This window comes from Maylandia zebra, linkage group LG12 (assembly GCF_041146795.1).
Source record: "Maylandia zebra isolate NMK-2024a linkage group LG12, Mzebra_GT3a, whole genome shotgun sequence".
Classification (NCBI taxonomy): domain Eukaryota; kingdom Metazoa; phylum Chordata; class Actinopteri; order Cichliformes; family Cichlidae; genus Maylandia; species Maylandia zebra.
In genome coordinates, this window is record NC_135178.1 from 28,995,928 (window position 1) to 29,022,219 (window position 26,292).

At 40.0% G+C, this 26,292-nt stretch overlaps 1 protein-coding gene across 4 annotated transcripts in view; it reads right to left on the minus strand.

Moving 5' to 3' along the window:
* LOC101486382 (ADP-ribosylation factor-like protein 15) overlaps positions 1–26,292 on the minus strand; it is a 102,302-nt gene that overhangs the window by 53,871 nt on the left and 22,139 nt on the right. For all 4 annotated transcript variants that reach the window (XM_004546979.3, XM_076891015.1, XM_076891014.1 and 1 more), the window contains 2 exons: positions 8,657–8,801; positions 7,197–7,256 (listed from right to left, as the gene is read on the minus strand). In XM_004546979.3, the coding sequence (XP_004547036.1) occupies positions 7,197–7,256; positions 8,657–8,801 (205 nt within the window). The remainder of the gene's footprint in view (positions 1–7,196; positions 7,257–8,656; positions 8,802–26,292) is intronic.

Here is a 26,292-nt window from a genome sequence, read left to right on the forward strand (position 1 = left end):
ATATGGTCAGTAGTAACTACTATGTGGTGTTTTTGTTCAGAGATGCGCTTGGTAGCTAAATTTGGCTGTTAAATTTTCTGTCATGTTAATCTGTCTTGCTCATCTCATCTCACTTGTGTCCTAGTTAGTCCATTGTTCTGTGGAGAGTGGGTTGGCCAAGAACTACTGGGACAGGTTTAGGGGATTAAACTACTTCAGGTTTTGGGGGTAAATCACAGGTTTGGGTAAATGGTGCCCCTTTAAGGCTTCATGTTGAAAAATGATCAATGACATCTACATCTCAGTAGTCCTCTCAACTGAGACATACCAGTGACACTGACATAAATACTCCAGAAATGACAGCATGTGTGCATATTCGTATGTATATAATGTTATGACATGAATATAATTTTACTAATATGATATGCTGAATCCTTTATTGTTTGTGAAGGAAGTTAACAGTGATTCATATCTATCCCACTGCTGTAGCCTGACATTCACTTGAAACTGAAGTGTGTCTGTCCTTAGCAGAAATGTGTCTACAAAATATTTTGAACAATGCAAATCACTTTTGTTTATTCCACAGCTTTTCCAAGTGGGTGCTACTGAGTGCAACATTAAATTATTTGGGGCTACTGACACTAGGCCAAGGCCAGGAAGATCGTGAAGGACCTCAGCCATCCCAACAACAGACTGTTCTCTCTGTTGAGGTCAGGAAAGCGATTCCGCTCCCTGAAGACCAACACAGAGAGACTGAGGAGGAGCTTCTTCCCGCAGGCGATACGGTCTCTCAATCACACCCCCACACAGTACTGACCCACACATATAGTTCTTACACACACACTGGACATTCTGGACATTGTTTTCACTTCATCACTTAAATCACTTTAAGCATATTTGCACTGCACAAGACATAATGTGGATTGCACAACACTGGACACTATATTCTTCATTTCCAGTTAATACTTGTACAGCTGCTGTTATTGTGTATATATTTATTTATTTATTTATTTATTTATTTATTTATATTTCTTCATACATTCTTATATAGTTCTATACTGTGTATTTTGTTGTACAGTTATTTTCAACTTTAATTTATATATTTTATCTTACTTATTCCCAGTTAAATTTACCCTTCATTCTAATTTGTGTTGTACAGTTATTTCATTTTTAACCTTAATTTATATTTTATTCCTTCCTAGTTAAATTTACCGTTTTTAATTTTTCATATTTATTTCCTATCTTATTCATAGCCTTTTCCTTTTTTTTTCCCTTTAGGTCACGAGCAGTTGTCTAAGCATTTCACTGCATATCGTACCGTGTATGACTGTGACAAATAAAATTTGAATTTGATTTGAATTTAGAGGGATAAATGAACGCAAACTTGCTTCTAAAATGAGAAAACACTTACAAGTGCTTCTAAATTCTACTTATTTGCAGTGATCGTTTTCCTCATCTTACCAATTAAAGGCATAAACAGAAACTGTGTAATTTTAATTAACTACTAAATCTTCACCTATGTGCACCAAATGTGCATTGGCAAATGGCGAAAATTGAATGAGTAACTGTACTTTATTCATACACATGATTAATAGGGGTGGGGGGGAAATCGATACTGTGTAGTATCGTGATATTTTGTTTGCTAATAATGTATCGATACAGGGACAGCAGAAATCGATATTTTGTTACAAACAATTTTTTCGTGGACTGGAACAAGTTTAAAACTTTTTTATGTAATGTAAAATTATATTTTGTTTTAATTTACTTTCAAATTCTTCAGTTGCTGAATGGGCTGCATAGTTTTCATCAATTGCATAGTTCAGAATAGCTATAATTGTACCAGATGGTTGCATTCAGTTAAGTTGGACTAGACTGTAATACAAACCGTTCAGTTTATAAAACTGACTGAAATGAGAGAAAGATTGAGTGTGAGCCTTTGATATTAGATAAAATGAATATTGATAAAGTTTACCTTTATGTACAGAATTTGAATATCGCAAAATATTTTTAAAAATTGCAATAATATCGTATCGTGCGTTAAGTATTATGATAATATTGTATTGTGAGTTGTATGGTGATTCCCACCTCTAATGATTAAACCGATAAATCCTACTCATAAAAAAAATTGGGCAAGGCTCCAAATGCTATTTAAATAAACTACTTTTGTAGTATTTTTTAAATAAACAACCATTATTATTACTTACTAAGATGTTATGGTTGCACTATGTTTTACCTTGGAAAGAGGAACTTTAAGAATTAAGGCCTTTTTTCAGATTTCTTTTTCAACTATATGATAATAATGATGCATGCAGCACCTGTATACAGTCATTAACATGATCACACAGACACACATGCTAATCTAGAAATAAAAAGGTCAAACTTAAACATCATACACCAAATCAATATTCATTAACTATCACCAATAGCGTATGTATAGTAATGAAAAATAACAAAGTAATGTAAAGCCTTGTTTCAAATAGTCTACAGCCCGTATTAACAACACCTCTGCATGTACAAAGATGCACCGCTGTTGTTCAAATCAAATGTCTAAATTCTTAACTCCAGCCACATCGCTACAGAACAACAGCAGTGTGTTGTGACTATTAGGGTCACTTCATCAGCTGTCCCTGCGTGACATGAATGCACACTGTGAAATGGCCCGTCTAGACTTGACGTCACATCACTGTCCACACATGTAGACACACACACACACACACACACACACACACTGGAGGTGCCCTTCCCACCTAATCCTCATACCTGGCACAGTAGCTAATGTGTGTCAGACTGAAGATAAGTACAAAAAAATGATGCAGTTTTGCTGCAGTGTTGTTGTCCACTGAATAAATGAACAGTATCAATCTCTTCATGCTTCCATCCTAGAATTAAAAAGGCACAGTTCTCTCTGGGTATTTATTTATTTAACGCCTGATTATAATTTCTAATTAGTCCTGAGAGGGTAATACAGCATGGCATACTGATGACACTGATTGACTGTGTCACTATTTAAATAAAAAGCTAAGACAGAGCAGAAGATTATTTGGATTTTGTCGCCTCTGAGAGCAGACAGACTCTGCGGTGAGATCACACTTTTGCTCTTTTTCCATGCACATTTATCTTAATTTACAAATAACTTGTTCGGAGGTGGAATCCAAATTATTCAGATTCATCTTCTCCAGGTTAGAGTTAAATCAGGCTTGGATGTGTTTATTTTGTCCTTTCATCCTGTCATACTCTTCTCTCAGCAAAGTTTTGTCAATCCTGCAGAGAAGTGGAAATTACGAAGTTATTTACAAGCTAAATACACTGACTGGCACGACAGACAAGCCTTGTCTGATACGAGCAGGGTGTTTTATCAAGGCCAGACAATGTGTCTAAATCAATAAGGGAAGCTTGACAGGAGTAAAACAAAGTGAGGCATTGTTTTGGGGAGTTTTTTGGTCTTTTTTTCTTGAAAACATCTAACAGCACAACACAGACACAATTTTAAAGATCAGAAGGTATGGTAGGCAGAAGGAAAAGACAAAAATCAGAGTTAAGGATGAAAAGGAGAACAAATTAAAATAAGTCAGTAACAAATGCATGACTCAGACAAACATATCGCCCCGCCTGGTAACATCCATCAGGGCATGCCTTCCCAAAGGTTGATTTGTGTCTTTAGTCTATAGGACATTTTGTAGATATGATAATCTGGTCCAGTGCACTCAAAGCACGGCGATTTAAAAATGCATAACCAGACTTATGCGGCATCTACACAGAATCTACAGCGTGAGCAGCACATTGCCAGGATAGATCGGCTCCAGAGCCCCATGCTACGTGTAGAAAGAGTTCAGACACAGCACTGAACTGTAGGTCACATGCAGTTCACATGCTATAGTTTAATGCTATAGTTAAGTTCGCCAATATGCAGAAGCACCGAAGCCTTGGGAAAAAAAAGTTTATTCGGGTGTCAAGTAAAATACAAGCTAATTATGCTTTAAGTACGGATTTACTGGCTTAGTATAGCTCAATATAACAACATGCTTATGTGCAGTACTCCATAAACAAAGAAAAAATAAAGACAACACTGTGCTGCCTGAAGGCACAGATAGCTTGCATAGGTGGAACGCAAGAGCAGAGTTCACCACGCAAAACAACACACGTACATTATGACCTCTGCCTTCTCTGTAGTGGAGGCTAAGCTAAAGCACAAACAACAGCCCAAACAAATAAGCGTAGCTCATTTGTTTTCTGCATATTTTGATACTATCCCCTGGTGACAATACACAGATCCACCATGTAGGTGGATCTAGTTGTGCATGACCAATGCACAACCATTCCAGTCCTTTTATATTTTTATAGCAAACTCCAAGTACAACACCATATGATCAAAATTACAGGGTCACCTATACATATGCTCCTAGAGGACCTGTTTGGCGATAGAAACCCATGTCATGAAGTTCCCAGTACACAGCTTTTGTGCTGATGTGAATGGCAGAGAAGGTTTTAACTCAGCAGTTACTGGGTCTCAGCAGAGTCTTGGTGACTTTTTCACACAATGCACCTCAGCACTCAGTGAAACTGCACTCTAACTTTACATGGTCGGAGTTATTTGGTTCATAAGCGCTTTTATCTTGCAGTAACACTTATAGTTAATTGTTGAATATCTATGTAGGAAAAGCTTTCACAAACTGACTTGTTGCTGGTTGGTTTCCTTTTGCTGTACCATGCTCGAATTTATGCCAGATCTAGAAATTTTCCTAGAAATTACCCAATGAAGGTGATTGTGCGTGCAAATGTCAGAATCAGCTGCATGGAATATCTTTAACCTGATTGTTGGGGTTTTTTGTGTAATTGTAGGGTCTTTACCTTTCAATATAAAAGGACCACGAGGTGAACGTTGTTGTGATTTGGCACTATAGAAATAAAGAAAAACAAAACTGATGCAAAACATCTCCTGCTGCTTGCTACACGTGACAAAGGACAATTTCTGATAATGTCAAGTTTGTATTCTCCTCATATGTTCACGAGTTCAACTTATGAAAGATTTTGCTGTGTGCCAGAAATGTTGACCTTAACATACTCCCATATGCCCGCTTCCAGTTCAGCTGAAACTACCTTTGTCTCCCAGATGTAAAAGGTTGAGCAATAATGAGACTTACAAAACCAAGGAAATGAAGAACAGCACATAAAAAAATAAAATGCTTGAATGCTTGAGCTTTTGTGAGGAAGTTTTATGTGACTTTGTGTCTTTTAAATGGTTTGTGTGCTCTACTCAAACAAACAAATACTGACAAACAGGTCATCTGACCTAGGGCACATACGTCACCTAAATACGCAAAACTAGCTTTACCTTTCTGACTGTTAAGCGTCAGTACCTCACTGATCTTCAATAGGCTTTCCGGTGGCATGGGAAGGAAATACACGGGAAGTGCTTCACATCCTGACACTTCTCAACAAGAGCGTCTTCTCTTGCCTTAGTCAGGGCTGAGTAAAGAGAACAAGCCACAGAGGCATTGTGTAAAACAAGGGTTGCGGGGTCAGGAACACTGATGTCTGTGCGTCACATCTTGTATCATTTTTCTGCATCATTGATGCAGTGCAAAATAACATAAAACTAAAGCAGGCATGTTTGCTTGTTTTAAAGCCATAGGGAAAGGGGAGGAATAAAAGAATACTGACAGAAGTGGGAAGTGTTGAGTAAGTTTCAAACTGTGCAGAACAAGCCTGCCATAATCAGAAGACACTCTGAGGGTCTCTGCATGAAAACTGACCAGTGGAAAATTATGCAAGAACACAAACTCTTCCAATTATATATTTGCGTCATATACAACTGGAAGAAAAGGTGGATGCCTGTGCAGGGAAAACATAATGGCTGCAAATCAACACCTTTTCTCACACACAATATCCAATATCCTCAAAAAAAAAGAAAAAAAAAAGAAGAAGAAGAAGAAGAAAGAAAAAAAGAAAAGAAAAGGTAGTTAGTAGAGGCATCAAAACATGTGCTTGTTTTCACCGTCTCCAATACATCCATATCGGATGGCAACATAAATCACTCAACTGCCTGTGCTCTGTGTATTTACAAGGAAAGGAGCAGGGGAGTAAGTGTTCAGGCAGGAGGGCTAAGAGAAAGAGAGAACAGATTTCATCACGCTTTTCTGTGGTGGCAGCCTATACTAACGTCTCTAAATCAAGTGTGTCATCCGTGGGACCAGTGTTTTTCCAACCACAATCATGTTACCACTGTTACCACCAGACTGGCTTTGACCCAATCCAGAAAAACCTCTTTTGGGGGGGAAAAAAACAAAAAACAAAACCCCTAATGCGTTCTGTCCAAATTTGGTAGCTCCCTCGTTGGTGGTCCCCCCCCAGTGCCTCTTTTTGCATTTGTGTGAGTGTGTGTGCTTCATCTTTTCAGACGCCTAAGTTGGGTGATCCTTGAAAATATGCACTGCACCTGTCATGCACAGGAAACTGAAATTACAAAACAATCTATTCCTTTTATTTCTCAAGGCTCTCTTTAAGGACTTCGATTGCATTAGCTCTGTTTATTTATCCCATCCTCCACCTCAGGTTTCCTCATCTCAACTTAATAGCTTCCTCGAGGGTTGTACATTTCCAGGAATAATACGGTGCACGTTGTTCAGCATTGGAAATTTAAAACACACCAAAAAACAAACACACTAACACATCTGACGTCTATACACACACACGCCTGTGTCTGAAAGATGTCATGCTACAGGACACAAAAAGAAACATTTTTCCCCATTCTTGATGTTTGTGCCCGCTTGTGTAAATTTCAATTGAAGAGATGGGGTGAATACAGATTAAAGACAGACAAACCATTAAAGTATATATCTAACAGGTCACATATGGACTTTTGTATACCTGTGCAACATATGAGTGTTTTGTAATCGAGGAACAAAATATTCCAATGATGTCATTGGAAAAAGAAGCTGGTCATAGTTTGGTGGGTAAACAGATCATAAAGTACGGATTTCAAAAAAGAAAACATTCATTATGGCACAATAACCGTTGCCTACTTTATATTGTAAGGTAAAGACCCTACAGTAATACAAAGAAAACAGAAAATCCCAATAATCACATGATGCAGTTACTGTTACAGGGGCCAGTTAACCTGTTAATGTCTACGATGGCCCACAGCATTTCATTGCTGGGTCACTCCGTTTCATCTAATACAGACGTTACAAACTTGAATTCCTGCATTTACTTCTTACCTCCAAGTTCTTTTACATTCAAGATGGCATTTGGAAACGGTACTGCTTTGATGCTGAAACCTGAGAGGAAAGAAAACAATGAAAATCCATCATTGCAATCACCTAAAAAAAAAAAATTGTACTTCCCTCCGTGTCAGTGTGTGTGTGTCCAGCACATGCTAGGAGTGATGAGAGTCAGCTTTTAGGAATGCTGGCTCCATTTACTTTTCAATAGTGAGAAAGTGGATTTTTTTTTCTTTAAAGAAAGAAAGAAAAAAAAGGAAAGAAAAAGAAATCAATTTTATCATTAGGTTTCCCCGGGATATTTGGTGTACCTTTTCCAAACCAGCTGGTGAACACACACAGGACTGACAACATATTTGTGTTATAAACATGAAAGAAAAACACTTTGTGTGGTCCAGTTTTAGAAAAACAGAAAAACAAGAAGAGCTAAACAGAAAAGTGTTTTGTTCTATGTTGGGGTTAGCGGAGGATACAACTAAGTACTATCGTGTATTATGTGGTTTGTTTATGCGGCTGCGTACGGGAAATAGTGGAGAAACCCACTAAAGGGCAAATTTAATGTTGCTCAAATTATGCTAACTTGTCTTGGTGGGAATTCATTTCCTGACAACATTTACAAATAGGAGGAGAGATTTGAAAGCAGATTATGATTTTACAAGCATCTAAATTAATCACTATGTACATTACAACAGTGCACAATTATAAAGCAGGAAGTAAGAATATTAGCAGGAGAGTTCCCCCTTTATTGGCCTTCCTGTTCTTCCCTCTGTACATTTGGCAGATGGACAGTGCTGACAGCTAAATCTGCTTTCAGAGATGAACACTAATTTTCTAATTTATCTATTAAGGCTTACTCATCAGCAGGCGCAGAGAGCTATTCACTCACCTAACACACCCCCTGACACAGAAAAATGCAAACTAACTGTTACAGGCAGCACATTTGGGAATTACGTTATATTTAGCTTCTCCTGGAAAAAGAGTAAATCTAAAGTGGGACTTCTGCAACAGCTCAACACTGCTGCTGTCAAAGCCCGCGAAGGAGACAGGAATGTCAGGGTTCTTGAGGGATTGCATATATGGAAAGCAGAGTGCTGACTACCACAAGAATGATGTGCAAACCCTGAAAACTCCTTCTATTCTGGACATAACACCAGCCTGCCACTTGATTGAAGAAGAAAAAAAAAAACAAGTATTGGCAGGTGACATCCTGACATCTATTCTGGCACAAACACTGGGACTGGAAAAAGTCCTTCCTCTATTGGAAAACTAATACCTGGATAGTACTATCTATCTGTTTCAAGAACATGATGTCCTTCAGATTCGAATCACAAAGGACTAAAAAGGAGAAAGATTGCAAGAACACATGTGAGCGAAGGGAGATAAGCATGCACCCTCTGCTGTTGTACCTAATTTTTTATGCCTTCTTTTCCACTGATCCATGTCTTATAACCACATACCTGTTGTAGGAACTATGCCATCGGTGCTCTCACTACAGAGGCGTGAGAGCAAGCTGGTCTTTCCAGCACCTGTCAGGCCAATGCACACCACATCATACTCTGGTCTCGGCGGTGGGGGTCCTTTACAGCACAGTGCCCGAAAACACTAAAACAAAGCATACAAAGCAATGAATGCATTGGAAGACAATTCTACGCGACGGGGGGGGGGAGATAGGGAATTGGAGGGAGGACCGCTATAATTCTGCATTTGCAATCAAAACAATTCTTAGGATAAATTCTTGCCTCCATAACTCTGCATGACAACTCTCACAGGCATTTCTGTCTTCATACGGCAAAACAAAAATTCACTCCTCGTGAAAAAACAGGCTGAGTATAGGATACACGTGCAGCTGATGTACAAGGAGCAAAAAGTATACAAATGATTGAGCAGAAAGCTTAATAAAAAAAAAGAATGCACCATGACAAAGAATGATACTACCATGATTTCTACATGTACGAACGATCTAATTTAATCATGCCACATAGAGAAAATGTCATTGACAAACTATATTCAATCAGGGGGTTAGATGCATGCATCCAAGTGCTGGTCCAACACGTTTTTGTCTGCATGTAAACCTTGTCTGATTGGGCCCTTATGGCAGCCAGAGGCAGACCTGTCACTCCATGAATCACGGCCTGGGACTGAGGGCCTGCTGTGAGACATTAAGGGGCAAATGCAGTGTGAACCGTGAATGAGAACTTTAAACTTGTGTGGGGAGATCAGTATCCAAAACTAAAAAGAGATCTCTTTTATTAGCAAGACAGGAACCAGTCTGGACATGGCAGGACAGACACACGCACGCACGCACGCACGCACGCACGCACGCACACACACACACAGTCTCCTACCCATCTACGATATCACATTTCAAGTACAAGAACATCAACACAAGATTTCCTACTGCTCATGTCAAAGGACGACCCTCCTCAACACACTGTTGCTGCGCTCAGAGACTTTAACAAGAAGTAAAAACATGCGCAAGTCTACATGAACTGCTGCACATCTGTGTGCACGCTGTCCAGGTGTGCCATCAGAAAAAGAATACCTCGGTGGGCAGAAGCAGTTAAACTAATGAGAGGATAAACAAATATTCATCATCAGTTTTCAAGTAGGTCTGTATGTTTGTATACTCTGGCTTTAAGTCGTTGTAAAATACTTTTTATCTCAAGTTAAAAGAATCAAATGAACATCCAATAAAAGAGCAATTTTACAAGATGCATCCATTGCCACTTTTAAATTGGAGGAGAACAAAACAAAGTGCTTCAGCCTCAGTTCATCTACAGAGCCCAAGACATCAATGACTACCGGGGTCAGTTTTCAGAGTCATGCCAAAACAGGACTGCCGTTTGATGGAGATGTGGGGAATCTGCTTCAGCAGAACCAGACGTCGGCTGAGCAACCCGAGCCCCCCCGACTCCTTGGTGAACCCACCAGTCTGCTCAAACAGGAAACATTCTCCTTTTCCAGAAAAACTGTAAGATCAGAAACACACGCGTGTCAGATGGAAGAGCACATGTACAAACTTGGTTTGATTGGGTTATTTTCTTCTCTTCTCTGAAGCCACATGTACAGGTTTCTGTACAAGGTGAAAACTACCCCAGCTGTCAGCCAAGAGGACTGACAGCTGATGTTTAAAAAGAAGGGTTGAGGTAAGTGAAGATGGAAGAACTCAACCAGGTACAAATAGATATTGAGTTGAATAACTTGAGTGTTCCGAGCCCTATGAAATAATTGCTAAACCAGGAGTAAACATTGTTTTTAAAAAGGCATTGAATCAGGGTGCTGCCCCATTGCGGGAGCAGAATGAGAGGACTACTCCCACCAGAGAGTTGTGATTTCACAACAGTTACTAAAGGAGCATCCAGGCCCTGACCCTGGGGTCCCCATGTACACAGTGGCCCCTGTGAGAGAGAGATGGCAGCTCCCACCTCTGGCCCTCTTTGACAGGTCAAGATTGACGAGGAGAGCTTGCTCAAAAGGCTCACAGGAGAAAAATAAATATATCGGTAGGCCTTTGCCTACTTCGAGACATGCCCCTCCCCGTCAACCACATACTCAATGTGTCACTGAGACCAAGAGCACAATCACAGAGATTGTCCAATGATGAGTATTTCCATAAATCTCCAAGCTATTTATACACACAGCTGAAATTGAGTTTTTAGTTGTATTTGACCCATACAGTAACCTGTACTTTGATATAGGAAAACATCTACGGAAACTCATGAAAAATAAAACCTATGAGGCCACTTGTCAATCCTGCCAAAAGACTCTGGGAATGACAAGCATTTTATATAGACTCTATTGATTAGTTGCCTCTTATAGAATTGGACATGTTCTAGTTGTGCTTTCCTGAAAGACCTGCCTAGACATTACCTCACTGTTGTTGTGAAAGTTGATTAGCTAGGCTTTATGTAAATGAGAATCATATCACAGAAGATGTAGCCAGGCTGCATTTTCTCCTCAAGAGAAAGATGCATGACAGGAAAAAATGGAAAAAGAAACACCACGCTCCCCAGGCCTCCAATTTTAAAAAGATGCCAAGACTTTTAATGGGTGACAAAATTAGGCCTCCTGGCAGCAGAGCATAGCTCAAGTAGACACTGAGCTTATTAGCATTTAGCCTCATCTAAATAATGGGGGGGTTCCCATATCAAGAGTTTAAAAGGACAATGATGTATGAAAAGTGCTGCAGTTCTTTTTCCTCCCAATGTTTTACTTCACATAATGCTCAAAGCCACACCACATGGTATAGCGAGAACTCCAACAATGTCTCCACAGACCCTCCTGACCTCAAGTTTGTTCATTTGCATATGGTTAACACATGATATATACATGGATTTAGGGACTGAAAAAGATCAAGGCAAAGGGTCCCACTGACTAAAGGATTCAGATAGACTTAAAAGAAAAAAAAAAGGAAAAAAAAGGAAAAACAACTAATAAATGAAAACATTTTTGTCAGTGACACATAAACTATCATGGTGTAAATTCACCTGACGTGGTTGGATGGAAAAAGAGCCAGGCTCTTTTTAGAAAATGACTTTGTATTTTTAGAGGTAATAAATGTGGGATAGAGGGAAGCCGCTATACCCACAGAAGACTAGTTCACGTTTCACTCTCGTACTCTCTTGCTACTGTCGAGACACCACAGGACCGGAAAATAGGCAGTGGCACGACAGCATGTTCCAAATTGAGGCTCCCAACAAGCTTTCAGTTTGTATGGACAAGCTTTGATCTTGTTGAAGTTATTAAATTTAACTTTTGTGTTGTCAAAGGAGACACAGAGAACATAGAAATCAAATATGCCAGCTTGGAAACGCTGATTTCATACCTATTCTGTTCAACCGGATCTTTGGAAACGGTAACATAACAAGTACGGTTTCTGCATATTTCTAAAACATCTCAACAGGTGTGCAGCGTCAACTAATTCTGCTACAGAAATACTCATGACAGCTACATAAATACTAGGGGTGGGGGGGGAAAAAAAATCGATACTGTGTAGTATCGTGATATTTTGTTTGCTAATAATGTATCGATACAGGGACAGCAGAAATCGATATTTTGTTACAAAAAAAGTTTTTGTAACAAAACTCTGACTTCAGAGCATGTTGATCAGCTCCTTTTTCTGAGCAAGAATCCTGACATTCCTTCACTGTCCAAATGTGTTTAACTTTTTTTTGGGCAGTAATAAACATGACAGTTTACTTATTTTAATTTAAGACATGTTTTATTTTAATTAAGTTTAAAACTTTTTTATTTAATGTAAAATTATATTTTGTTTTAATTTACTTTCAAATTCTTCAGTTGCTGAATGGGCTGCATAGTTTTCATCAATTGCATAGTTCAGAATAGCTATAATTGTACCAGATGGTTGCATTCAGTTAAGTTGGACTAGACTGTAATACAAACCGTTCAGTTTGTCAACAATAAAACTGACTGAAATGAGAGAAAGACTGAGTGCGAGACTTTGATATTAGATAAAATGAATATTGATAAAGTTTACCTTTATGTACAGAATCTGAATATCGCAAAATATTTTTTTAAAAATTGCAATAATATCGTATCGTGCGTTAAGTATTGTGATAATATCGTATTGTGGGATGTATGGTGATTCCCACCTCTAATAAATACTACCCAGTAATGGTTACCAATCTTTCTGGATCCTTACGATCTTTAAGTCTTAATATTTTTTTATCAGGATGGTTGGCTAACATTACCCAAACTTAACTAAAACTGACAAATGTTTTTCCAGAAAAGTTCAGATACAATATTATTCTGCAGAAATACAGTAAGAGATGAAACTTCAACTTCAGCAACTGAGTAACTGTAAATGTTTATCCAGTGTTTAGTGTTTTTGGAAAAAAAAAAAAAAATAATAAAAACAGTTTGGGGAGACAAAAGAACGAAAATTCTGTAAACCTTTGGAAATAAGGTGATAAAATAAGAAATAAGATTGATTTATAGGGAGTAAGTGCAAGATGACTGAGTCAACTGCCCTCACCACATTATACATTTTGCAAAAAAAAAAAAAAAAAAAAAAAAAGTGTCTGAAAAAGCAGCAAATTATACATGAAGAAAATCTGTCAAGCTGATGCATAAGTGCCCTTTTTAGCCCCTGTCCTGCCCATTAAGCATGTAAAACACCATGTTGAAAGGTAGATTACTCATCAGTGAGTAAGTCGGAACTATTTGCAATCATCACAGTCATGGTGCTAATGAGTATAATAATGCCCGCTTAAAAACTGCTGTATCACATTTAGCCTTTGGTATTCCAGAACACACAGACATACCAAGAAGTAACTGCAGCCTCCCCCTTGGCTGCAAACACATAAGCTGCACATACTGACTTCCGGTACAACAGAAGGGACAGGATAGAAGAGAGGAGGAGGAGGGAAAAAAAACAAACAGAAAGGACACCCAAGACACTGGCCTCAGTAGTCATGCCCACTGCAGACAGACAGACAAAGAGTACGGGCAAGCAGTTTTTTTTTTCTTTTTTCTTTCCTCCAGACTAAGTGTCGGGACAACACTTGTGTGCAGGGCTCACTCCTGACCTTTGGAAATGACAGTCCTTTATATGGGTGTCCCCATGGAGGAGCAGTGCTAACAGCTATGTGTGTAATAACACACCAACTACAGTCATAACACAGGCCTGCAGTGGAGAGGAGAGGCAGGCTGTGAGGTATGAAGGTAGTGTAGAGCGAAGCAGGGAGGTGGAGAGGGTGTGCAGGCAAAATGGGAGTGGTGGTGGGTGGATGGCTGCATTCATTCATCCTCATTCATCTTCTCCCCCCTTCAGTTGTTGTTATTTGCCACTTTGAAGCTGGATGGGGGGTGAACAGTGGGACACAGTGTGGTTCAGTACAGTGAGGGTAGGGGGGGTGTGGGGCGCACTGCATGCCATTCTCGTTAAGGGGCGAGATAGACGTGCTAGACACACAAGGCTACTCAATGGACTCTTCCCATGCTAGGTTACTGCAGACTGTTGTTACTCCAAAATCACAGATTGCTTCAGGCCCAGGTCTGCACCACCACACACCAAACCATGCTCCACCCTTTATTTTGCTTCGTAACATAGCATATATTTCTGACCATTAATTGGGCATGCTTAAGTGTTACTGGCATTTTTCTAACCACACATGCCTCTCATAGCAGTGGATTTTCTTCCACTGGTGCAGACAAGATGCTACCAGTATTATGCCTATGAGCACAAGCACGAACGACTGTTTTCTTATACCTTAATTACAAGTAAAAACAAATGCCATGTGGATTTGGCAGTGAGAACTCTGATATGCTTTCAACTGTAGCTACAGGTGATGAAATACAAGATTTACTGCACTTCAAAAATGATGGCCAGTTAAGGACACTAAACAGGTGCCATTCATTATCCCGCATCAGAAATAGATCCCTGAACAAACACACACACACACATACACACACACACACTGAAAGAGTACACTGGAACATTTGGGGGATACGCATCGCTCCCGTTCCATGTGCCTCGACAATACACATCCAGTTGTGTGGAATGTTTTTGATGCAGGGCATGCTGAATATGTCTACTGTTGACTTCAACAGCTTAAAACAAAATATCGCAGAAGGCTGCTGAACTGAAATGACAGACATACAGCAATAAGAAGATGACCCTGTCTGCGCCAGCTCAACATCCCGTCTGGTGAAGTAGACCGTGTCTTACTTAAGTCGACAAAACAACCCACAACCCATTATGCCTGCTTGTCTCTGTGTTTACGGGGAGGTCTTGTTTTAAAGGCTGATTTGCTTGTCACCGTTTTGCAGGCACATCATCCCTTTATTCGAAAGCAACAACCACTCTTTTTCTCACTTTCTCCGTCTCTCTCCCCTATCACCCCCGCTACCCAATGCATTCATCCCACTTCTGTCTGTCTGGCCCTCGTTTCAGAGCTCAAACACTATTGCCCTGACGCTAAGATGTCTGGACAAGGAGACAAGCTAGAAAACACACACACACACACACACACACACACACACACACACACAGAAAGAGTGAAGTTAGAGCGCCCCCCAGCTTTTTGCTGGAACATACCACATCTTTTACACTGCAAAGGAAAGGGCAAAGCTTTGCTCCAACTCATTTAATGTAACTTAAGTAACAAGAAATGGCTCTAAAAACCTTCATGTATCAAATTTCCACCAATTCTGAGAATCACGTTCATGGCAGCAAACACAGAAAGAGAAAAACAAATTGGTGCTGCCTGCCACTATCGAACAGAAGCGAAATCCCTTCATTAATTTGGCTAAACAAGTTAACGTGACAGACTCTTTGGAACCTTGAATCCAGTTTTAAAACAACCAAGATATGTCTAGACTATAAATCTCAACTTCGAAAAACAAACTGAAGCATCTACTTGCTTCCCCCCCCACTTCACTTCCCCTTTTCAGTAAGCAGCTCCAATGTTAGCCTTCTCCTATCTGGCCTGACATGGTAGCTTGTGACCCTGCCTGGATGAGGAGAAGGCCAGATCAAAGGCAGAGGAGCAGCCTTGGAAAAACACTTGGGCTGAGAATGGACGGGATATCTGTCAGGAAGCCTTTCCCACTGGGCTCACTAGTGCTAGAGCCCAGGGATCAGGTTACCACCCAAAAACACCGACATGAAAGAGGGGGAGACGCTAATCCGCATACATGGGGCTCTCTGTCTGTCCTCCAGTTGCACTCCACCACCAATAATGTATCCCTTCGTCCCCTCTGCTCCTTACCCTCTAAAATCTCCACAGCTCAGTATCTCTGAGTCACCGCCAAACCACACCAATTTAACTTACCCATACACCCCCCCGGGCTTCTCTACACCACCACTTCTCCCTGCTTCAACACCCCGAAAACACTCAAGCTTCATCACAGAGGATTAACAGGAAACCCTGACACACCCTTTTGTTGAGGAGACAGAGGGGGGCTTGGGTGGTTTGCCACCCCGAGAGGGTCTTTTTTATCCACTGGGGTTCCTGATCCAGTTAGAGAAGGAGACGTGAGGACTTCATGTCTCAGCATTCTTACTAACATCAATGACATGCACACACAAGAACTTCCACAACTCCAAGCTGTATAGATGAGGCCTGCTGGTGGCTATCAGTTTTCCAGTAGCAATGAGCAGGGACTAAGAAAAGAAGGATGCAGTGAGAAAAGAGGCTGGGGCAGGGAGGGAGCATTTGTAGGAGTGTGTGGGATAAAGGGAGTGTTCAAAATGAGGATGGCATATATGTGTATGTGTATGTGTGTGGCAGGGAGTGGGGGGTGGGTGTCAGTGCTGTAAATCTTGATGTCACTGACAGGAAGACTGTTGCAGGACCATTACCATAAATCTGACAAACGCTAAGTTGATGGGAGGCTGTATCTGTCTGGTCAGGGACCAGTCTAGACGGTCCTATTGAGGGGTCCTACAGCGTAGCCCTGTTTGTTTCCAGCACCATCTGGATGTGGCAGTAAGTACCCGCTGCTGTGGTTCACATATGCAAACAAACACAAAGTATACAATGTGCACCATTCCCATAGCCATTGCAAAGGCCCTGATCTTTGTATCTCAAACAATAACCACAATTTATTTGTGTAGTGTACTGACAGAAACTCTAGAACAACAGGTTACACACAGTATCAAAGTAATATCAAAGTTCTGTGGTCAACTTTCTTGTATAATTATTGCATTAAAATGTTACTGTGAACTTCTGTGGATGATAAATTGGTAGCTAACTATTCAATGGGCTCCTAAGGACTTTTGTTAGATTAAAGCAAATCTACACCACATACACTAAACCGTTAAGGTTGTGAACACGAGAACTCCACAGTGGTGGATGTTTGCACTGAAAGCTGGGTATACGCCGCAGGCTGCACGGTCCTGAACAGTTTTGCTTGTTGGCAGGATGTATTCACTCAAGGAAGCAGCCGCTGTGTGGAAGTGGTGCTGCCATGAGGTGGGTGGCATGTGTCACATAAAACCCGAATGAATGTCCAGCAGAACACTGCATGGCAACAAAATGAGTACTCTTAGTCACTTCACCTGTCAGTGGTTTTAATGTTGTAGCTGAGTGGTCTACACTCTAATAACTGTGTTGAGGAAGATGTGACTCAGTGATTCATACAGATTACCTCATAGACACGCTATGATTAACAAGGTATGTTCTCAAGTTTAACCCCCCCCCATAAAAACACCATCTCCCAAGAGATGGAAACACAAAAGCATGATAGTTCTGCAGTGCTGAATGCTTTTCAAGCATCCATAACATTTGCAAGAGTCACTGTGACACAGCTCTTACAGATGCTTTTTGTAGCCTGCGTTTCCTGCCTAAAATCTTATGTTCATTTTCTACAAACGAAGCTTGAAAAACAAGCTCTTGTTTAGTTTATCAAAGATTTTCTATTGAGGCACCGAACTACTTTAAAAAAAAAAAAAGAAAAGAAAGAAAAACAAAAACATCTCCTCTCTCTCCCTCTCTGAGTCTCTCTCAACAAACTGGGCAAGAGTTCACCTGAGGAGAATCTGGGACTGATCAGCACTGCACGGGTTCCACACTTTGACCCAGGCGTGGGTCACAGTGTAGCCTGAGGTGAACACTCTACAGTTTAATACTTACACTTTGTTTTTGATGAATACAGACGTGTCCCCTCATTAACAAAGTTCCTAATCTTCATGCCTTCATGCTTGAAAGGAATGTAACGAGTAGCATAACAAATGACTTTTAATGTACTCCATTACTTTTTAAAAAGGTGTTCTGCGTAATATATTTAATAATAACTTTGAGTAATGACTAAAAAATAAATAAATTAAAAAAAAATATATATATATATATCTCTATATATCTCTCTCTCACAACAAAGAGAGGAAATACCTCAACAAACATGCACAAACATTTGACCCACAGCAAGCAATTCATTTACATGAATATAATTTCTTTATTGCTGCTTAGAAATGGTGGCGACTCTCAAAATGGAGCCAACGAGACTTGATGAGGAATCAAAGTCAAGTCCAAGTGATATTGATAATGGAATCTGAATCACTAAATTCGTATCAAAACCCGGGTTAAGATTGTCTGAAAGATCTGATGATCTGTAAGATCTTGGTAGGAATAATATAATCCAAACAGCGTGTCCCTCTAGACCCCCAGCCCCCTTCCCAGCCGACACATTTATCTGTCTGGAGCCTACCTTGGAGCTTCTGTGTTTCATGACATCTACTGGAAAATTACATTAGGTTGAGAATAAGAGGGACAGCATTAAGGGGCCCACCCACGGGACTGTTTTCATGTTCTTCTCTTTTTGTTCAAGAAAGCATAAGGGTGAGGTGGTGGCAAGGCAGTTGCATTCACAGTGGACACCTTTACTCCATGGGACATCCAGAGGGTAGATAAGGAGGCCACAGAAATGAGGGGGTTGAAGGGGTTCCACTGGGCGCCAGTACGGTAAATAAATCTCCTAAATTGGGGAGAGCGATTAGCTTGGCTGCATTAGCATACTGCGGCGGCAAAAACTTTGGTATCCTGGGCACAGCGTAGGGCAAAAAGATGTTTTTCTGCACCCATATAGAGGATCAAAGCTTAAGGGGCCCCCTTTTGAAGGCCCTGAAACTAGTGTGCATGAACCAAGGGGGGTGGGGGGCGCCCCATCTCACAGACATAAAAAGGATGGGTGGATGGGAAGGGCACTCCTCTCACTTTCATCAGTTAAAGCTCATTTTCATACAACATTTATGTATCGATGACAATCGATTGTTGATTAAAGCAAAATTAGGGCCCCCATTCTCCCTGAAAAACGTGTGGGAACGTTTCAAGTTTGTCGTTAAATGTGAAAGACTTTTCCTCATTAGTCATTTCATGGCTCCAGTTTGACAAAAAAAAAAACAACAACAACTAAAAGCCATCAGAACAAGACGATTTTTATATAGACTGTATGTAACACAACAATAATCATAACATATCTATAATATTGTTTCACTGAACTAGTCCTCACATCATAAGATACAAACAAGGCCCAGCCACGGGGATGATATTAACAGCCTGACCCTGTTGATAACAAAGTGTGTGGATTAGTGTTTGGGAGATCTACCAAAGATGGTAAATGGAGGTGTTGTAACCCACAAAACAGAAAAGACATTACTTATTATGAATATAGTTGTGGCTAATGATGTAATCTAAACTCAGTATGCAATCCAAAGCTTTCTGAAACCCGTTATCAAATCTTCTTAAAGTCAAATTGCAAGAAACTGAATTTACAAATAACTAAAACTCATGATTCTATCTACTCTTCTGGCTATATTAATCAATACTGACATTTCTTATTTAGTTTAATTCTTGTTTACAACCTACAGCCCAAACTTGAGTGGATCGGCAGATGATGCGAAATGTTGACATGATTAAGAAGTTTAAAATAGGAAGCTGATCAATGGAACTTTAAGCTGTGGTAATTCCTTCTTGTTAAACTCCACTGTAGGACGTGCAGTGATGTGCCCTTTCACTCGCAAACAATCTTTGCCAGAGTTCATTCGGGGACTTGGACAGAGAGTTTCAGTAAAGTTATTACAAAATTTGTGATTTGTAAGACACAACTCTCTGTACTCTGTTGAACAGGAACAGAATCCAAATGGGAAGTGCTATCGGATCACAACCCTAGGTGTGGCACTAGCAGTGATGCCAAAGAGAAAACAGACATATTTTCACTGAGAAAAGGATCATGAATGATGAGTACTGCAACAAATGAGGACACTAACATCATTACATTTATGTGGAAACTTAACATCTGTGAAAACCATACTTCATGCTGTCACAGATCTGGAAGACCTCTTTCATATCTTGCATCCAGATTGAGTGTGTGTGCTTGACAGAGCTTACAACTCACACATGTCAACAGAACAGGTCTTAAAAGCAGTGACAAACTGAGAAGTTCCCAGTTTCCATTTATCCAAGTAAGTGTTGCCCAACAACAAAAACTTTTGCACATGGCAATATAGTGAAAGGCAGAAAGCAAGTACAATCCCTTTGATTCTGTCTGGGTTTGGTTAAGACATCTTGTTGAACTACACATTACAGCCAAAATTCTGACACGACACATATGCATACACAATATACTATACAATTACATGCATCTCTGACCACCTCAAAGTAGGTACAAGCTGACCACAAAATCCCATTCGGTCTTATACACAATGAAAAATGGCCTGGCTTTCTTGGGTTCCTTTTTCCTTGCATAACCTCAAGATAAAGCATCATTAGGAAAAAATAGGACATTTTATATACTGCAAATACTATAAGAAAAAACTGCAGTAGTGTACAATGTCATTTCTGATGTAAAATGTCAATGCACCTGTGATTCCCTTCTACATCCTTCCTATTAATAGAAGCAACAAAGCTCATGCTAATTGATTTTGTCTATGGTTTTAGAAGTGAGAGAGCCAAGCTTTCATTCTATACAACTCTTCTCTCTTACTTCACCACCGCTGAGGTGTGTTTAACTGGCACAGCTCACACAAGAAGTGGTATTTATAGGAAAAAATTAACTATTTAAGATGCTGGTGTTATTTATTTATTCTTTGTTTTCAAAGGGTTTTTTTATAGGTTTTTATGAAGAGAAGTTGTGAATCATCCACTTTACAAGGTTATACAAAGGAATGACAACATTATGCTAAAAAGCCTGTAAGCATGCAATTCAGGCAATTTAATACCTGAACATTTGCTATTATGAATCTTCTCTAATTTTGATTTTATTTTAATTATGAGTCACATATGAACAGTACTAAATAAGAAACCTGAGCTATAGTGAAAACATAAAACACTAAACAAATAATCCAATCCATTTTCCTTATTTTAGAAAAAACGGGGTTAACATACAAAGATTGAGAGAAACAGTGGCTTATCACTAGTTTCACACAGCTTGTCGTCCTCCTGGATAGTGATAACAGACGTGAGAAACCCAAACACATCAAGTTTCCCATAAATATACTGACTATGAAATTGTTGAGGTCACTTGGGCATGTCCTTGGAAATAAAATGAAAATATAACTAGTTAAATGTCTGGAGGCTCAGAATTTCTTTGCTTAGAGTCTTGACAATGAGAGGAAAAAAAGAAAACAGCCGTATAATTGTTAGTACAAATGAGCAGATGAAGACGTAAGAACGGTAATCAGACCTGAATATTTGTGAAAGAAACAAATGAAATGATGCTCAGTGACCGTTTGATGCCATCCGTCAAGTGTGGCAAAGGCCTATAAGGCAGTGATTCCTGAACATGTGCAAATATTTACTGAAAACAAATTTTAAAAGGATAAAATTAAGAAAACTACACGAGATGAGACGCCAAAGCCAACCATCTGGAGGTATTTCAAATCACAGGTCATTCTATGCCATAACCTTATCCAGCGAGTGAATCTATAAGAGTTCGGGGCGTTTCGGCACGTTTGTCGGACGTTAACCAGACACATTGTTTTAACCTTTGCCGGAGAAGCTTCTGTCTCATTCCCAGGGGCTGGCTGTGTAAAAGGGTCAATGACTTCAATAGGCCTTCATTAAGCACAGTTAGTGTCAACAGTTAATTATGCAAATTAGGGGACCCCTCATGTGGTTTGTGGGTCCCTGGGCTCCCCCTTTCATTGCAGCCTCACACACACACACACACAAAATAAAAGCACCACCCTGCAGACACACATACTTCATATAGCACATACGTTCACGTACACACAGTATGCCATTCACACGTTACTTTTCCTCCTCACTCATTTCTTGCCAGGAATCAAAAATGCAGTGTTATGTGCTGATATATAAATGGAGGCCAATGAGGCCCCTGAGGTCTCCAGTGGCTTTTCTTGCCATCAAAGGACCTCCGGAAGGTTCTTGCTGGGTGAAGCTGAAAGCCCACCAAGTTCTCCTCATCAAGGCTAGTGAGTGGGGGGTGGCATCCATGCTCCCTCAGAAACAAAATGGGGGAGAAAAAAAAAACTGCATCAAAACAGTCAATTAGGCAAAAATGCATGACAGCCAAATTCGAGCATTGTTTCTGTGATGGTAATGACAGGCCCCTTCCACACATCTGATGTCTGCGGCCCCCTGATTTTCAAATGGTGGGAAGCCATCAGTAATTAATAGTCACACGCTTCGGGCCCCTCAGTTGTGACTGGCGGATTCTTTGTAGGCCCGGGCTAAAAAACTTCCAGTCCACATCTACCTACTTCTTGTCATCCCATCACTGCTAGTTTGTGTCCATCTCCCTCACAAATGGATCCATCACTGCCTGCTGTTTGCTTCATGTACATTGTTTATCAGCCATTTGAGTGGCTCCACTTCATTGTAGGGGGATTGTTATGGGCGCCAATTGTAACCAGCTCCCCCTGAAGCCTCCATCTAAACCCGTTCACCTCCCACTAATTGTGGAGAGATATGGTCTTTGGGGGGTTTAAAAGGGTGGCTAGATGAAACGGCCTCCGTTGTGAACTGAAAACTGTTCAAACACCACAGTTCCTTTTGGAACCGGTCTCTTGTTTGTTATTTTGTTTGCCTTTGCTTTTTTCCCTAGCAAAGAAAACTTCTCAAAAACAGCAGTCTCAGAGTGATTATGTAATAGTAAATCAAAAACAGACTGTAAGCCACACTGGTCCAAATCCACCAAGTGAAGCTCTGGGAGCAAGTCTCTGTTCTTTCACCATGTGATACAGGTGTCATATTTTTGTGGCTACAGGAAAGAATATCTTGCAAGAACCCCATAACCCCACAGCAGTCTATTCCTGAATCACGGTAGATATTTCAACGCCAGGTTGAGCAATGATGATTGCATTACTGGTTGTCATTTGGCTCATCCAGTGGCTTGCTTACACAGCCAGTTCCAAAATTGTTGCTAAACACGTGCTTGGTCCAATGTAAAGATGTCATACAGTGAATCCAAAAGGTGAGCCAAAAGGACCGAGCATGGGCCAGGAGACAGGAAGGGTCTGCGCAATTCATTGCCACCTAACTGAGTGGTATGCATTCATGCTGTGATCATTTTGGTGGAATATAGCACAATCGATTTAAAATAAAATAGCAAATTATAATGGATTTGTCCAACTTTAAAGACAGTGCTTCAGGACAGTGATCTGGAAACTAAGCTATTATGTTACAGCCTTGTTTTGTTCCCAGTAACCCCCCCCCATTATTCGTTTTTAACGAGCAAACTGAAGCATGTTTGATTAGTCCAGTTAGGTGCCTGACCTCAGATGAACCGATTATGTTTTTCACTTGCTGGAGAAACTGAAAATAAAGAGCTCTTTCAACAAGAAAAATAAATAAATAAATAAAGAAGGCTGCACAACAGGCCTAGAGGTTCATGACCAGGGCAACAAAACATTTAATATAATGGCTTTATGTTTCATTTGCCCAGTGATTTTAGATCCCCTAATACAAGGGGGTTATATCAAAACCAGCTAATATGGCACAAGGACAAACCTTAATCCGCTTTAAAATAAGGCTGATCGTCAACATTTTACTTACTATACAGTCACCATTTAATTTCAAATCCAAAGTGCTAGAGTACAAAATCATCAACACCCCTAAACATGTGCCGCTGATACTTTCTACAGGTGTAACAGCATGAAGAAACATTAAGATAGAAAAAGCTAAGGGCTGAGCTGAGGGAAATGTGTCTCTGCGTGCACATGCATGTGTGCGCGCACGTGTGTGCGCGTGTGTGTGTGGGCTACCACTATACAAACTGTATAACTAAATCCCACACAGGGAGCATTTGACTTAAGCCAATAGACTCCACATGTCTGTCCTACTTCAAAGGGGGCAAAAAAACCCCAAAACCCTCCCAAAAAACAAAACAAAAAACAAAACAGAAAACAACGTCATACAAGCCCGTTCTCATCATCTCCAAGTACAGAGTAAAAACTTGGTGCATGAAGCTAACATTATTGCTCACACAAATAAACAGTTTCACGCATCAACACTTTTGTGACACTGTTAAATATATTAGTAGCTCGGTAAATGGAGGGTTAACTGTATGTGAACTTCTTCACCAAGTCTTGTTTTCAGCTTATATTTGCTCTGCATTATCCTGACACCTACTGGATGACTAAAAATTGTCAATGCCACACAAGTTACAAAAAAAAAAAAAAAAAAAAAAAAAAAGTTACTTTGCTGACACACAGTACACATAGTGATTAAACAAAATCAGGACGATCTATATGCTTGAGTTACTTTCTGTTCATCCAGTCCTCTGCACGCTTAGAGTGCAACGTCAAGTCTGGGGTCACCTGGATAAGCAGTCATCATATTTAGGCTCAAAGATTTTCTCTGCTATTACTGATAAGTCTAGTAATTGGGTTAATCAGACAAACGAGAATCTTTTTCCTTGCAACTAAATTGTGAGCAATCATTGAAGAATTGCCCCTGGTAAATGGCTAATAAATAATTTCATAAAAGCAAAGCCAGTTAAAAGACTGTGCAACATCTTGCTTTGATCAAGAATGTTTCAGCATTACTAATAAAATCAGACTTTACCGGAAGAAGGAAAAGACACACACACACACACACACACACACACACACACACACACACACACACACACACACACACACACACACACACACACTAAGAGCCAAGGCTGATGGACAGATGTTGTGCGTATGGAAGTATTGCGCAAAGAAGCTTTCATAAATGACTGTGCACAGAGGGAAACGTTTACTTAGTCAAAGGCAGGAAAGAACAGTCAGAGGCCAACTGTGCCACGATCCATCACAGGCCTGCGTATGACAGTGCACAGTGCAACCTGATTCAAAGGTAGCCTAAGCCCTTCCTGAGACTGGCCCCCAGAAGAGAGAACATCCAACCTACCAATTTTGGATGAATGTGTATGACAAAGGACAGGGAAAACATCAGCATGTCAGAAAATACTGCAAAGATCTAAAGGGTCCGACTTGAAAGAAATCACCTTATGTTAACCTGCCACAGGAAAGATGGGAGGAATTCAAGGTGTTTCTAATTTTGAACAGTATGGGAATAGATTTCAGACTGTAGATGCTAAATAATCTTGAAGAGATTATTAAATTATTTTCCAGGTCAGGTCATCTAACTCTTCAAGTGCTCGCTTTTGTAAAGTCTTCAGAAAACCGAGTGCAAGGAAGCAGATTTTAATACTTTTCTTTATCTTGCTTGTCAAAAATGCCCCATAAACAAATGTAAACACACTTCTTTCACTTCAGTCTTTTCAAATGCAGACAGAACATATGACATTGTCACGAAAAAGACACAGGAGTCTGAGAAACTACAGATGGAGGTGAAACTTAAAATGCGCCACAGCATCACACTAGGAAAGAGGAAATTTCCATCACCTCCGATCAGAGCGGCAGCTGATACATACACGCAACTACAGCGGAGTCATTTAACCAGAGAATGAAAGACAAGTGTACCCTTTCCTCGAAGACAAAAGCCAGATGTTATTGAGTGTTAGTGGGCTTTAAGTCCAGTGTGAAAGGGGCTTAAGATGGAAAGGAACACATTAACAGGAAAGGAAAACATTAACAAGACAAAAAAACCGTCTACCCACCCATGCACACCCACACACACAAAGCATGGGTAATGGTTTGAGTAGAGTCTTGGCAAATACATCCAACAGGTCATGAAAACGTGTTTTTGGAACTTTTCACTTCTGCTTTAAATGAGTGAAAACGATTGCACACAATAAATAAATAAATAAGAACAAAAGACAGTGTGTGTAATAGATGAAACTTCTTGAATAGCACACGTCTTTGGTGTGGTTTCGCATGCTGTTACATCTTGCCACAAACACCTCAAAAAAGTGACCCTGTCAGTTTGCCCTCCGCAGCCCAGAGGTTTTCCATGTATCCTCTTAAAACCAATTTTCTCTTCAAGGAAATCAAAGTCAAGTGTTTTCTTTAAAATATTAATCAAAAGAATAAGTTTAATAACCCCAGGTCCCCCTTTAAATACTACTTTAATAACCTGTCCTTTGCTTTCCATATTATTATTAGTATAAATTCAGGTAATAGCAAATGAGCTACTCAGAAGCTCATGCTTATGTGTCTATTTAATGATAAAGTAGGATGTAGTGTATTTCATATTCAGAAATAATAGTATCAGGGGAAATTACC